Here is an 11,924-nt window from a genome sequence, read left to right as displayed (position 1 = left end):
CGTATAAATGCATTAAATAAATAATATAACTTCCTTATGTTTTATTTTAGTTATTGATTTTAAGGTCTCACTATTTATATTTTTTAATATGAACTTAAATTTATTTTATTTTTTTTTTTTGTTTTGTTTTTGTTTTTTACCTTTCATTCTTTGGTTAAGCACTTCCAGGGTTGTGGAAAGTGTTATACAAAGAAACTTGATTGATATTTATTTAATTTATTGATGACTATACTATTTTTTGACTATTTTTTGTTCATACCGTATTTTTCACCGCTTTTTTGTCCTCATTGTTTTCTTTTATATAGTTTTTTATTTACTTTTATTTCATTTCAATCAAAAGCAAAATCAGACTGTCACGTTATGTGCTAAAGTTGTGCTGACGCATTCAACAATGACCTCATGGGGGCGCGCTTTACTTGTTGTGAAATGTGCTACATTCAGGTGACGTTGGAATCATTTTTTCCAACAGTAAGAATTAAGATTTTCTAACAAAGCGTAACACATTTTGCGTGGTTGTTACTAAATTATGTTCAATTTCTATCATATATCCGCTAAATTTGTTATTAAAAAGATCTTTCACCGATCTACTTATGGTTTTAACTCGTAAAACTCAACTTTTCGAAGCTTCAGTGTAATTGAAGGCAGCAAGCACTCCTCTTTTATAACTACTTCTCTGCTATGGCGGTCCCCGTTGCTCTCATCCAGGGTGCCAGCAGAGGGTTAGGGCTTGAATTCTGCAAACACATTTTAAAAAATAAAAGCCTTGCTGTTGTCATCGCGACATGCCGAAACCCTGACGGGTCCTCCGAGCTCCGGGGCCTTTCAGGCCAACACCCGGGCAGACTCACGGTTTTAAAGCTGGACGTGAACCACGAGCAGGAGATCCTTGAAGCAGCAGAGCAGGTTAAGCAGAACTTTGGTCGTCTGGATCTCCTCATCAACTCCTCAGCGATGCTTCACCCTTCCAAGAGAGGAGAGACCAGCCTGAGGGATGTTTCTGCACAGGTAAAACTTAAAATGTCTGTAAAGATTAGATTAAGTTCATGATGTCACTTTGAAAATGTCAAATATGTGATCAATGTCCCCGGTGAGGCTCAGAGAATCAACAGAGTATTTTTCCACAGGTTTTTAAACCATCAATTACAAACTCAAACATATTAAAACATACTTTAAACCATGCTATCTACACATTGCAGATTTCATTATACCACTAACTTCGTGACTTATTTTCGTTTTCAGGGTGTAATTTCCACTCTGACAACCAACACTGTGGGTCCCCTGGTGATGGCCAAATATTTTGCTCCCCTCCTCCAGAAAGGCAGCGGTGCTTTTGGACAGCAACCTGCAGTGAAAGCCAAGCATCACAGCGGCATCATCGCCAACATCACAGCTAAAGTGGGGTCCATTGGAGACAACGGTACATTCCATCATGCAGACCACACCGCAAACAGAGCAAGATTACTAAACAATGAAATACGGCTTTACTATTTTAAATACATTTTAATGTGAACACATGCTTATCTGCTTTGAACGTTCTTTTCTCACCTCTCAGGACTTGGGGGGTGGTACAGCTACAGAATGTCTAAAGCAGCTCTAAACATGGCTACCAGGAACTTATCCATAGAGCTGGGACGCAGTCGACCCAGGGTGAGTGAATTCAGAGATGAGATGAAAAAATGCTCATTTATATTATGTCAGTGTTAGGTTTTAGAAGTAATGTGCCTAAAATTAGATGTTTGATTAAAAAAAATCCCCCTTTGTGATGTCACAAATGGGGAAATTAGAATAGAACCTGTTTTCACATTCAAGAGAGAGCTGCTGCTGGGGGAGGAGTGGCTCTACTCCAAGACCCTCCCGAATATTAGAGCTGCTCAACTCATAGCAGCCGGGGGGGGGGGGGGGGGGGGGGGTGGTGGCCATTAACAGCTTGTTTTCCTAAAGTGACAGAGCCCTGAAATGGCTCATTTTGGAAGGTCCTGAAACGGTCAAAAATAAAACTGCTGATATTGTTTTTGTGGGAGGGATTTTATGCAAAGAACTTAATGAGAATATTTTTTTAACAACCATAAAACTGTTATAACTTAAGAAAATTAGTCATATTTTGCCTTTTTAAAATGACCTAATTTATTTACAAATGTGGTATTTTTAGATTCAAGAATACAAATAGATGACATCACTGTTAGACCATCACAACACACCATTACATGGTTTAAAATTAGTCAGTTTAGTTACTAAATCACCACAGACTCATTAGAAAAAGTTATCAATATTAGTATTGTTGTGGATATTTTGGTATCTCACTTTACGAGGCTTTAGATTTCTTCACCATAGTTGTCTATGTTAAGCTATCCGATTATGTTGAATACTGTTTACAGTGATGCTTCTTTTGTTTGTAGAAGTACAATTTACTCACACTTCTACATCAATGTTGCCTATTTTTCTGTCTGAGATGCTTTCAGAGAGACGATCATTATCTTTTGCAATGTTTTCAGGTGGTGTGTGTGTCCATACATCCAGGAACAGTCAACACAGACCTCTCCAGACCTTATCACAAGAATGTTCCAAAAGAGAAGCTGTTTAGTCCCGAACACTCTGTGAGCTGTCTGATGAGCATCATAAATTCACTGAATATTGACAAAACAGGAAAAGCGTACAGCTGGGATGGGACTGAACTGCCTTGGTAGAATCAATAACTGGGAAAAAAAAGAGTTGTGCCCACTGGTGTTCTCTGTACGAGCTCCTCAAGTGAAATGTGCTGAAGGAGAAGCTGCACAAGACGTACCTGATCCAGATGTTAAGCTTCAGTCTGATAAGAGTTATTTTTATTGGATTAGGATTCAAACATCGGCTAAAGCTGACAGCCCTCACAGCGACCTCAAATATCTCATTATTGTGATACATGTCTCAAAAGGAGAAGTGATTTGGAAAGTAGAGGTGTAGCAAAGTCCTGAGATTGTAATAAAATATTTGAAATTCAAAAAAATGAAGCCAAATGTGAGGAGAGGCTTTCCAAGCACATGCATTGTATCTTTGTAAAATGCACTTAGTTTTTAGATGCATTATATGTACAGGTTAAAAATCACTCACATTTAAAATTGTACAGCATAATTGTACTTTAACCAGAGGTTGGCAGTACTTGTGCATTAGCACCATTTAACCCAAATAATTACCCAACATGGGAATATTGGTAATTTATTTATTTCAATTTGGACTTTATAGAATTTCCTTGTAATGTCTAGGATATCTTGTGAAGGTTATTATACCATCATGTATACAAATACTTTAAATTATAATTATGCTAGTATTTATTACTGGTTCTTTACCATATTCATTTGCGATTATGTCTAATTTTATTTTTCTAGTTGTTTATTTATTGAGAAAAATGCCCTCTTCAGGTGACTGATTTTCCTTTATCGGTTTCCAGTTTGACCTTTGTGTCCTGATGGAAGGCTGCGTGCTGTCTAATGTTCTGATTTATATCTGGCAGCTGTCATATAACAGATTGAGAATTCCTAAAAAGAAAGTATTTTATCGCGTTTGGGGGCAGTTCAATTTCAGGGTTACTTCAGTTCACTTTCGTGAACAACAAACAAATCAAGTGCGTGGCAGCTTTGAGCGCACACCGCGCTGGGAAAGGACCGCGGAGAATGAGGATGACGGCACACAGCGAGGCTTTTAAATAAAGCACCCGCAGCTGTGCGGACCAGCGGGGCACGCGAAGGCGACACGGAACAAGTTATGTATTTTTTTATTTTTTTCTTGCTTGAAGTTCAGAATGACGGTGTCGCTTTACAGCAGAGAGCTGAGAAAACCGGTCTGGGGAGGTGAACGAGTTCGAGCCTAGACTGGAGGAGCTGGTGTGACGTAGCGGTCCAATAACGCACACACACTCCACACGCGTGTTGTACAAACACACACACTGGCTACTGCTGCACTGCCAGGTTCTGAATGAGGGGAAATGACCGCGAGTGACCTGAAAGGACACGGTGTATTTTAGCGAGTGCTTGCATCAACAGTCAATCAAGGATACCGAAAAAAAATGTAACGCCGATATTTTGTTTGTTATTTCAGGGTGAAAGCCAAATTCGCTGGTCGCACGGCTGTCGCGGAGCTACTGTTAGCTAGCTAAGCTAAACTAGCCCGAATAATTGAGTTCGTTTTCCAACAGTTTCCTGCAAATGCTTGGCTACCGCTGCTATGGATAAAGCTAAGTCACTGGTGGACAAAAAGGGGGCGTCGGGACCTTATCACGTGAACAACGGCCAGAGTCCAAGGGGGTTTCAAACCCATGTCGCCGTAAACTCGAACGGCAGCTGCTGTAGCGGTAATGCGATTGGTTTGAGCACCGGACCCAGCGACTGCAACGGCGGAGCGTTTGACAGCATGCATCACCTGCAGCGCGGGGGTGACAAGGAGTGCAACGGTTCCCCAGCTAAGAAGAGCCGGCTGCGGAGGAGGACCGAGTCGATGAAACGGCACAGACCACGTAAGAAACAAACCGATACTTTTATAGCATTTCTTTAGTCATCTCCTTTGAGGCTGATCGTGTCACACGAGCTGGCTGCTTTCTGGTTTGCACACGAGCGCCCGCCGACTCTCTGCGCGTGTTCAGGATTTTCATTCATATGTTCGTTAGCTGTGTTATCGAAACTATACAGCAAACTTAATCCAGAACTATTAATTGTTTTTAATTTAATTTGAGTCTCATCGGGCTGCTCGTTCTCCCAGCCTGCCGTCGTCAGGGAGACCTATTTTTTTGTGTTTATGGACCCTCAGGTTGCATTTGGAGGGCTGTGATTGGTCAGTTTCCAGTGGTGAAAAAGCTCCTGATAAGTGGGCCTGGCTTCGCTCAGCCAATCAGAAGTCGACTCTTGTCAGGAGGCTGGCTGAAGGGGCCTGGATTCCTGCCCTCTGACTTACCCTGTGTAACTTATGATGTGAGACAAGATCAGCCTGATAAAGTTCACTGGTTTTGAAGAATGTTTCAAAGGGTTTCATTCTAAGCGTTTTGATGTATTGATTAAACACCCAGCCCAACTAAAACCTTATTTAAACAGCAAAATTCTTGATGTAGTATTCAGCAGGCTTTTACACTGGAGAGATCACACATTTTGCCTGACAATGAAGCTTATAGGTGAGATGAAACCAGGTAAGTGTGAACTGGTTTGTGATACTTAACGTTTGTGGGGGATTTGTCTTTTTTAAGCTGACGCTAACTTGTGAAACTTTGCATTTGGTCAAAAGTGTAAATTTGCAAAGCAATTTTCATACTCATCACATCATTGTCATCAATAATTAATGTTTGTAGTTTTTAGTCCATTTGAAGAGTTTGAATAACTGGTCAGGATCTCTGGGTTTGTTTTGGTTTAAAGTAGCTGTCATTGTAAAATGTAGAGATTTTTCTTTAAAAACCGGCATATTTCTTACATCTGTTAATAAATGCAATAGCAATAAATTGTGAGAGGAAACAAAGGTGGAGGGGTTAATTTTCTTCAGTGTCTGTTATCAAAATGAATTGTCACTTTTCAGCAGGCTACAGAAAGTTCATCCTAATGTCATGATAATGCTGCTGTGTTTACATCTTTATCAGCTGGTGAGGATCCATTACAAATGCAGTTTATCAGTTTAATGATACCAATAATTCCTCTTTGAAGGTTAGATTCAACCAAGTATTTAAAATTCTGGTGTGTTTTATTTGTGTGGAGATTTTCATGTATGGATTTTCATCTTTGTCTAAATTAGGTATCATGCGTACACATGCTGCTTAATACCCATGCATTTTGGTACATAATCCTGCATCCCCAAGTGTACTTGTATCATTATTTGTGAATATATTAAATCATTACTTGTCGTAATAATACAAACAAAAAAAAGTTAAGATGTATACAATAGAAAATAAATAAGCCTATTATTTTGGTTGCAAATGTAAGCTGATATGCAGGATATTATTGGTAAATGACCTGTCTTTGATGTAGCACCTTCTAGGGTTCAACAACCCCCCAAGGTGCTTTACAACACAGCCCGTCCACCCACACACACACACACACACACACACACATTGATGGTTATTAGATATATTGTAGCCACAGTTACCCTGGGGTGCACTGACAGAGGCAAGGCTGCAGAACACTGGGCGCTCTTGTGCAAACCCTAAAGCAAGCCGGCTTGTGTGACACAATCAGCCCACTAACATTACTGCTCCAGACAAGGCTTGAACCTGCAATCCCCCCTGTTACGGAGCGCACACTTAACTCCTGCATTTGCAAGGATGTACAATTGATGCAGGATATTACCTAACTTAATTTTTGCTACAAATTTAACCCTAATGATGTGGTTTGCATATGGTAATTGATTGACAGCTAAGTGGGGATATATAATGTTAAAATGAAGCAGGCAAAAAACTACCTCAGGGATGTTGTGCAGCCAGACAGTGAAAGGCGGTACAACGGGGATATCCTAGATCAAGTAGAACACAGAAATGTCTGGCTAATTTATCCTTGGATGGACTCCAGTCATTCTGGTAAACCCGGATAAAACTCTGAGCTTTCCCTCACCGAGGGCCGGCTCTGGAATGCATTCCCCCTCATGGATGGGATTTTTCCCCTTTGTCCTTGGAGATATTTCCTGTTTGTGTATGGAGATGGGTTTTCTTTTTGGTAATACCCGTGATATCGCTGCTTGTTTGCACCAGAAACAACTTGGCAATTTTTATAATGTCAATCTTCTAAATTGATAAAGCTTAGGCTTAAGGGCCTGTGGCACATTGCATTAGTCATTAGGTACTTTTCCATGTATCAATTGATCAAAGTATTTGACTTAAAATGGCTCTTTATTGAAAAGTTGCAGAACAAACATAATAAGTTGCAATTTCTGTATGCCCATTACCAAGGAAATACTTATGGTCCTTTCTGGAAAATCTTTAGTCAGTCATTGTGGGAATCGTTGAAGATGGTTCTAGTTATTCCCAGGAGTGGATGTTCCATTTAAGTTCTTTCCTAGATTAGACTATGCAGACTTTGGAGGACAAAATGACATCAGATTGGATGTTAAAGATTACATTTTATGGCAGTGATAGGAACAAAAACTAAACAGGACAGTCACTCAGTTAAAAATTGCCAAGAGAAATGCTCGTTTTGCATGTGAAGTTGAATATGATCACATCCAAATATGGCAGCTTAAACAACTAATTCATGCCAGCTGTCTGGCATTGCGGGGGGCGTTACGCCGGGGACACACCGGCCGCGGAAGCGCCGCGAAAATGGGACCGCCTTCATTCGGCGCCCTTGTTAAGCTATTCTATAGACCACATGGGCCGCCGAAGCGCCGCGAATTGCCGCGCGCCGGCGCTCCAGCCCGCGCCGTGCAGCGATCATTTCGGCGTTGGCTCTATTTTTTTTCGCGAGCCGCGAGCGAATCGCGTCAATTCTGGCAGGAAGTCCAACCTAGACATAAGAGGCAGGCCGGTAAAGTTAACAAAATCAAGCATTTCAAAATAAAATTCCGCAATAGTCAAATGTGTTCGTAATCAGACACTGCAGAAAAACCACACGAACACACACACACATTGAACTTGTGTTTGTGTGACCACGTGAAGGGGTGTGTGGATTTGGGTGTCTTTTCCCCGGAACAAACAGGACAGAGAGGCAGAAAGTCTGAGGCAAGCAGTTAAGATGGATGACTTTAAATTAATTATGGAAGTTGAGAAACACAAGGAGCTGTACGACCCCCTAAAAACATGGTTATTTACGTACCCATTTAGGAAGAAACTGCTAGTATACAGCTGCAGAATTGGAGCGGGCAAGAGATTCAACTGGCAGAAACAACTCATACCATAGGTTCACACACACACACACACACACACACACACACACACACACACACACACACACACACACACACACACACACACACACACACACACACACACACACGGAGGCGGAGGGTGCTTGAGCACCTGCCCCTTTTGTCCGAAGTGCCCCAAGTGCCCTTTTTTCGGTCTTCCGTCAGATTTTACGGTCCAAAACTATCATACTTGGATACAGGTCAGGCACTAGGACCATGTGGAGGCAGCCTCCTCAAGCTGAACCCTTAGACCCGCCCACAAGCTCACTGATTAGCTCTGCCAACGTGTGATTGGCTGTCCCTGCAGGCCCTTTAAATCTGCAGGCCCTTTAAATCTGTCGCCATAGAGACGACTGAAACCAGTGTTTTTCTTGTCGGCAGGAGTCTGCGCTCATCTATAGCTGTGAGTTTTTTTTATTCTGCCTGCATCACATCAGCTGGTTGGATTTTAATATCAGAGCTTTTGTTTACATTAACATTTAAGTCCGTGGTTAGTGCGTGTTGGCCAGAGTCAGCATGTCTGAGACAGAAAAGAGGACATGAGAGATTCTCCGCGTGATAACTTCTGAATGGCTGATCGAATTAAAAAAACTACAACGGTTTTTAAAAGCACATAAAATGAGCTTTCCAACGAGGTATTGCACGATACAATTCATGTTATTCCGAAAATCGCTGTTAGAGGGAAACCAGCTTTTCAGCATCACAGGAAACGAGGCGAACCGCGACGGGAGAGCGGAGAACGAAACGGAGGAGATAACTGATCATCTGCATCAGCAGCTTTTATAAAGTTATGGAAACGTCTCAAAGAAAATCCACCTTTATCAGGTGTCCCAGAGGTTCCTGGTGACATGAGGGACTGATTACTGTCAAACTTGTTTTATCAACTATTTACTAAATGTAAGATTCAGCTTCATTCCAGCATTATTTATACATACAATTAATATTTTTTAGCTGAAAATATAATTAAAATCTGTGCAGAATTTTATTAGTTTACTTGTTGTCATGAAATGTTTAGATGTCACCTTTTATTATTACTTTTTATCTGGCTTATCAGTAATTATAATGCTGATAGAAATGTCCATACAGTTGTGATGTGTGAGTGTTATTTTATCTTACCTAATATTTATTTTACTTCATGCCATTCTCTTAACCAGAGCATAGACCTACCTGTGGTCACAGACAGGGCTGCAGTCAGAAATTTAGAAAATAGAAAAAGTAAAAACTGATAAACACGAGGCAGGGTTCACACTATTTTCTGACTGTTTGTAATAAAGTTCAGAGTTGTAACTGTTCATTTGAAATAGTTTGACCAAGTCCTTTTGAGTTTCATATTTAGTAACAAATGTAAAGAATTCAAATCTGTTTTTTTTTCATTTATTTTTACAGAATTCTATAAACATAAATACTAAATACAAACCAGACACTGAAAGCTGAGGTTGTTCTGAAAAAAGGAGCAGAGTTACAAACATGTTGCACTTTTTGGTGTTATTTCACAGCCAGAAAAAATAAATACCAGTTATAATTATGGTAATAAGAGGGTTAAACATGTGTTAAATTTTCTGCTGCCTACGAAGAGATGGTAAAAGTGAATGTGAGCATAACTGCATACGTTTTATGTCTTTATTATTTGTGTTATTGTTGACTATTATTATTATAACACTAGAAATAAATAATGAGGTAAATATTCTGGATCAGCACCATGAAGCAAAGTTATGGCCATAGTATGTGCAGTATTCTGGAAATGGTATGAAATGAAATGAAAGTGTGTGTGTGTGTGTGTGTGTGTGTGTGTGTGTGTGTGTGTGTGTGTGTGTGTGTGTGTGTGTGTGTGTGTCCTTCTGAAAAGGGTGTTATTAGGTGGTAGCAGAGCTCTCATGTTTAGTCTTAAGTTCAGAGTGAGATCATGGAACTAGATCAGGAATTTTCTACAGACAGGAAAAGATCTCAGCTTCCAAAGCTGTAGATCACGCTGGATAACTTCCTGTGGTTGTATTTATTTTACTTATTTTATTTTACTCATATTTTTACCACCTCTTACATGAGCTGTCTTTAGTCCATTTCAAATACAAATACAGATAGGACAATATGGGACCAGCTCAGTGGCATTGTGATCGTGTCCTCCCTGGGAGTGTGAGATCAGGGTTCGATTCTCGGTCGGGTCATACCAAAGACTTTAAAAATGGGTCCCAATGCCTCCCTGGTGGACACTCGGCTTTAAGGGGTTGGATTGAGGGTAAAACCACTAAATAGTTCCCGAGCCCAGCCACTGCTGCATCTCACCTCTCCCCTCCAATGAGATCACCAGTACGTGATGATGTCTATGGGACTTTCTCCATTTCTTTCTTCTTTTTTAATGCATTGCATCACCACCTGGTATCAGAACAGGACTCGGTATTAGAAGAAAATCAAAAATCAAACGACTTGGATTCAGATCAGGGGCAAAAATATGGTTGTAGCATAAGTCAGCTTTAAAAACTAAAACAATTGTTTATGAAACAATGTTCCCTTAATTAATGACATATTTTTCCTAGTTTACATTATGTTGTTTGAAACCAAGGGTCTCATTATCTGAACTTTTTAACTTGTTGGATCGCAAATCTGTTAAAGAAAACTTTGCTCTATATGTGCCCCTTTTTAACTTTGAGCACTCGCCCCTTCAAAGGTCTCTGCACGGCCCTGGCGGTACAGGTGTCTGTTTCGCCTTTTTTCTGATTGGTTATTTTTGAGCTGGCTTGTCCCGGCCCTCATGTGCCTCTCTGCCTGTGAGTAACCAGTAGAATTAAACAGAGAATGAGTCTGACAGGCTTGGCTAGTGGGGAAAAGGAGGGTGATTAAAATGCTGACACAGTGCACAGGGACAGTATGTGGCGGCCAGCTCCAGTGGCTGAATGTCGCCTGATGGTTGTTGAAGGATTTATATTTGTCCTCGACCAAATAACCTAACTAATATATGTTATATGGTGTATGATATAAAAGGGTGTGTAGTGCTTATCAAACAACAGTGTGTAGTTTTGAACATGGTGATTTTGAATTCTCATTTAGCTTTTAACAATACATTTTTAAATTTAAGTAATGCATGATTTGCTGTTTTTTGACACAAAGCAGTTTCCTGCTTCTCCGCCTTACTAGTTGAAAGTGGAATTACAACTATCGAAAACAACCCTCCTGCAGCCTGCTGTAGCTAGCGCTAACAACGAGCTAAATCTAAGCCAACTGAAAGGTAAAATAAACTATTAAGTAAAAAGATCCACACTGTTTGACAAGAAACATTACTTACAAGTCCAGTAGCAACAAAGCCAGGTCACCACCAGTCCATGATTTTGTTGCCTCCTTTAGCTATCTCAAACTATTGTAGTCCGCGCCTATGTTTACTCTGGTTTTAGCAATTTGCTTAGTCTTCAAATACATTACTCTTACTTTTACTTCCAGGCTCTGCCATGATGCCAACAAAAAAGCAAACTTTGTCTTTTTCTTCTTGTGCTTTTTATTGACAATTAGCAAATTGAAAATGCTAACCGCTAGCATTACAGCTAACAACGGTAAAGCAGGTAAAGAGCTCCCCTATAGGGCACCTATTCACTCCACAAAACTATCAAGTGCGGTCAGTATAGGGCTGCAGAGTGGTGCCACGAATTAAACTGGTCAAGTTTGCAACCCAACAATCACGGAGACCCAACGTTTAAGCTCTAGCTTAAAGTTTGCTTTAAAACCTGGTTTTGACCAGATGTTTGTTTATTTTAAATGTTCTGATATTTAAAACATTGGAGTTGATAGTGAACTTGTGTTTTACCAAGACTGTATCTCACGAGTGTTGTGGGAAAGCTTTATCAGTAATAAACATTTAGCAAGATGGCATTGACTTTAAACATGTTTGTTTTTATCTTATCTTCTGAGGGATGGCAGGAGCTCAGACTCATCCACTGACATTACATTTTAAAGCCCTTTCAAATAAGTGTTCATGTTTTTTACTTCTGTTTTTCCTGCAAATTGTCTTTTAAATTAATGTTTTTATTCTGAATTCCATACTTTTCTAATGTACAAGCATGTAATCATAAAATTAGAAACTTATTTATGAGTGGGGG

The 11,924-nt window shown here is 40.1% G+C and overlaps 2 protein-coding genes across 3 annotated transcripts in view; both read left to right on the top strand.

The window, feature by feature from the left end:
• The first annotated feature begins 641 nt into the window (after positions 1-641).
• Positions 642-2,983, top strand: zgc:65997 (C-signal). Its single transcript, XM_015944694.2, has 4 exons — positions 642-1,005; positions 1,240-1,417; positions 1,553-1,647; positions 2,493-2,983. The coding sequence occupies exons 1-4, from the start codon at positions 679-681 to the stop codon at positions 2,682-2,684; spliced, it is 792 nt and encodes a 263-aa protein (XP_015800180.1). The 5' UTR covers positions 642-678; the 3' UTR covers positions 2,685-2,983.
• Positions 2,984-3,124: 141 nt separating this feature from the next.
• The window catches only part of pank1a (pantothenate kinase 1a), a 42,741-nt gene continuing 33,941 nt past the window's right edge, over positions 3,125-11,924 (top strand). The window contains exon 1 of one of the 2 annotated variants that reach the window (XM_015944692.3): positions 3,125-4,486. In XM_015944692.3, coding sequence (XP_015800178.3) covers positions 4,198-4,486 — 289 coding nt within the window. In that variant the 5' untranslated portion in view covers positions 3,125-4,197. The other variant, XM_015944693.3, reaches the window with a different exon arrangement.

This window comes from Nothobranchius furzeri, chromosome 12, assembly GCF_043380555.1.
Source record: "Nothobranchius furzeri strain GRZ-AD chromosome 12, NfurGRZ-RIMD1, whole genome shotgun sequence".
Taxonomy (NCBI): domain Eukaryota; kingdom Metazoa; phylum Chordata; class Actinopteri; order Cyprinodontiformes; family Nothobranchiidae; genus Nothobranchius; species Nothobranchius furzeri.
The sequence above is the reverse complement of the archived record's forward strand: the minus strand, read 5'-3'. Positions and strand labels throughout refer to the sequence as shown.

Coding starts and splice junctions, on each gene's coding strand:
- zgc:65997 (XM_015944694.2), top strand. CDS start 679: ATGGCGGTCCCCGTTGCTCTCATCCAGGGTGCCAGCAGAGGGTTAGGG. Junction 1,006..1,239: donor TGAGGGATGTTTCTGCACAG/GTAAAACTTAAA, acceptor TTTCGTTTTCAG/GGTGTAATTTCCACTCTGAC. Junction 1,418..1,552: donor GGGGTCCATTGGAGACAACG/GTACATTCCATC, acceptor CTCACCTCTCAG/GACTTGGGGGGTGGTACAGC.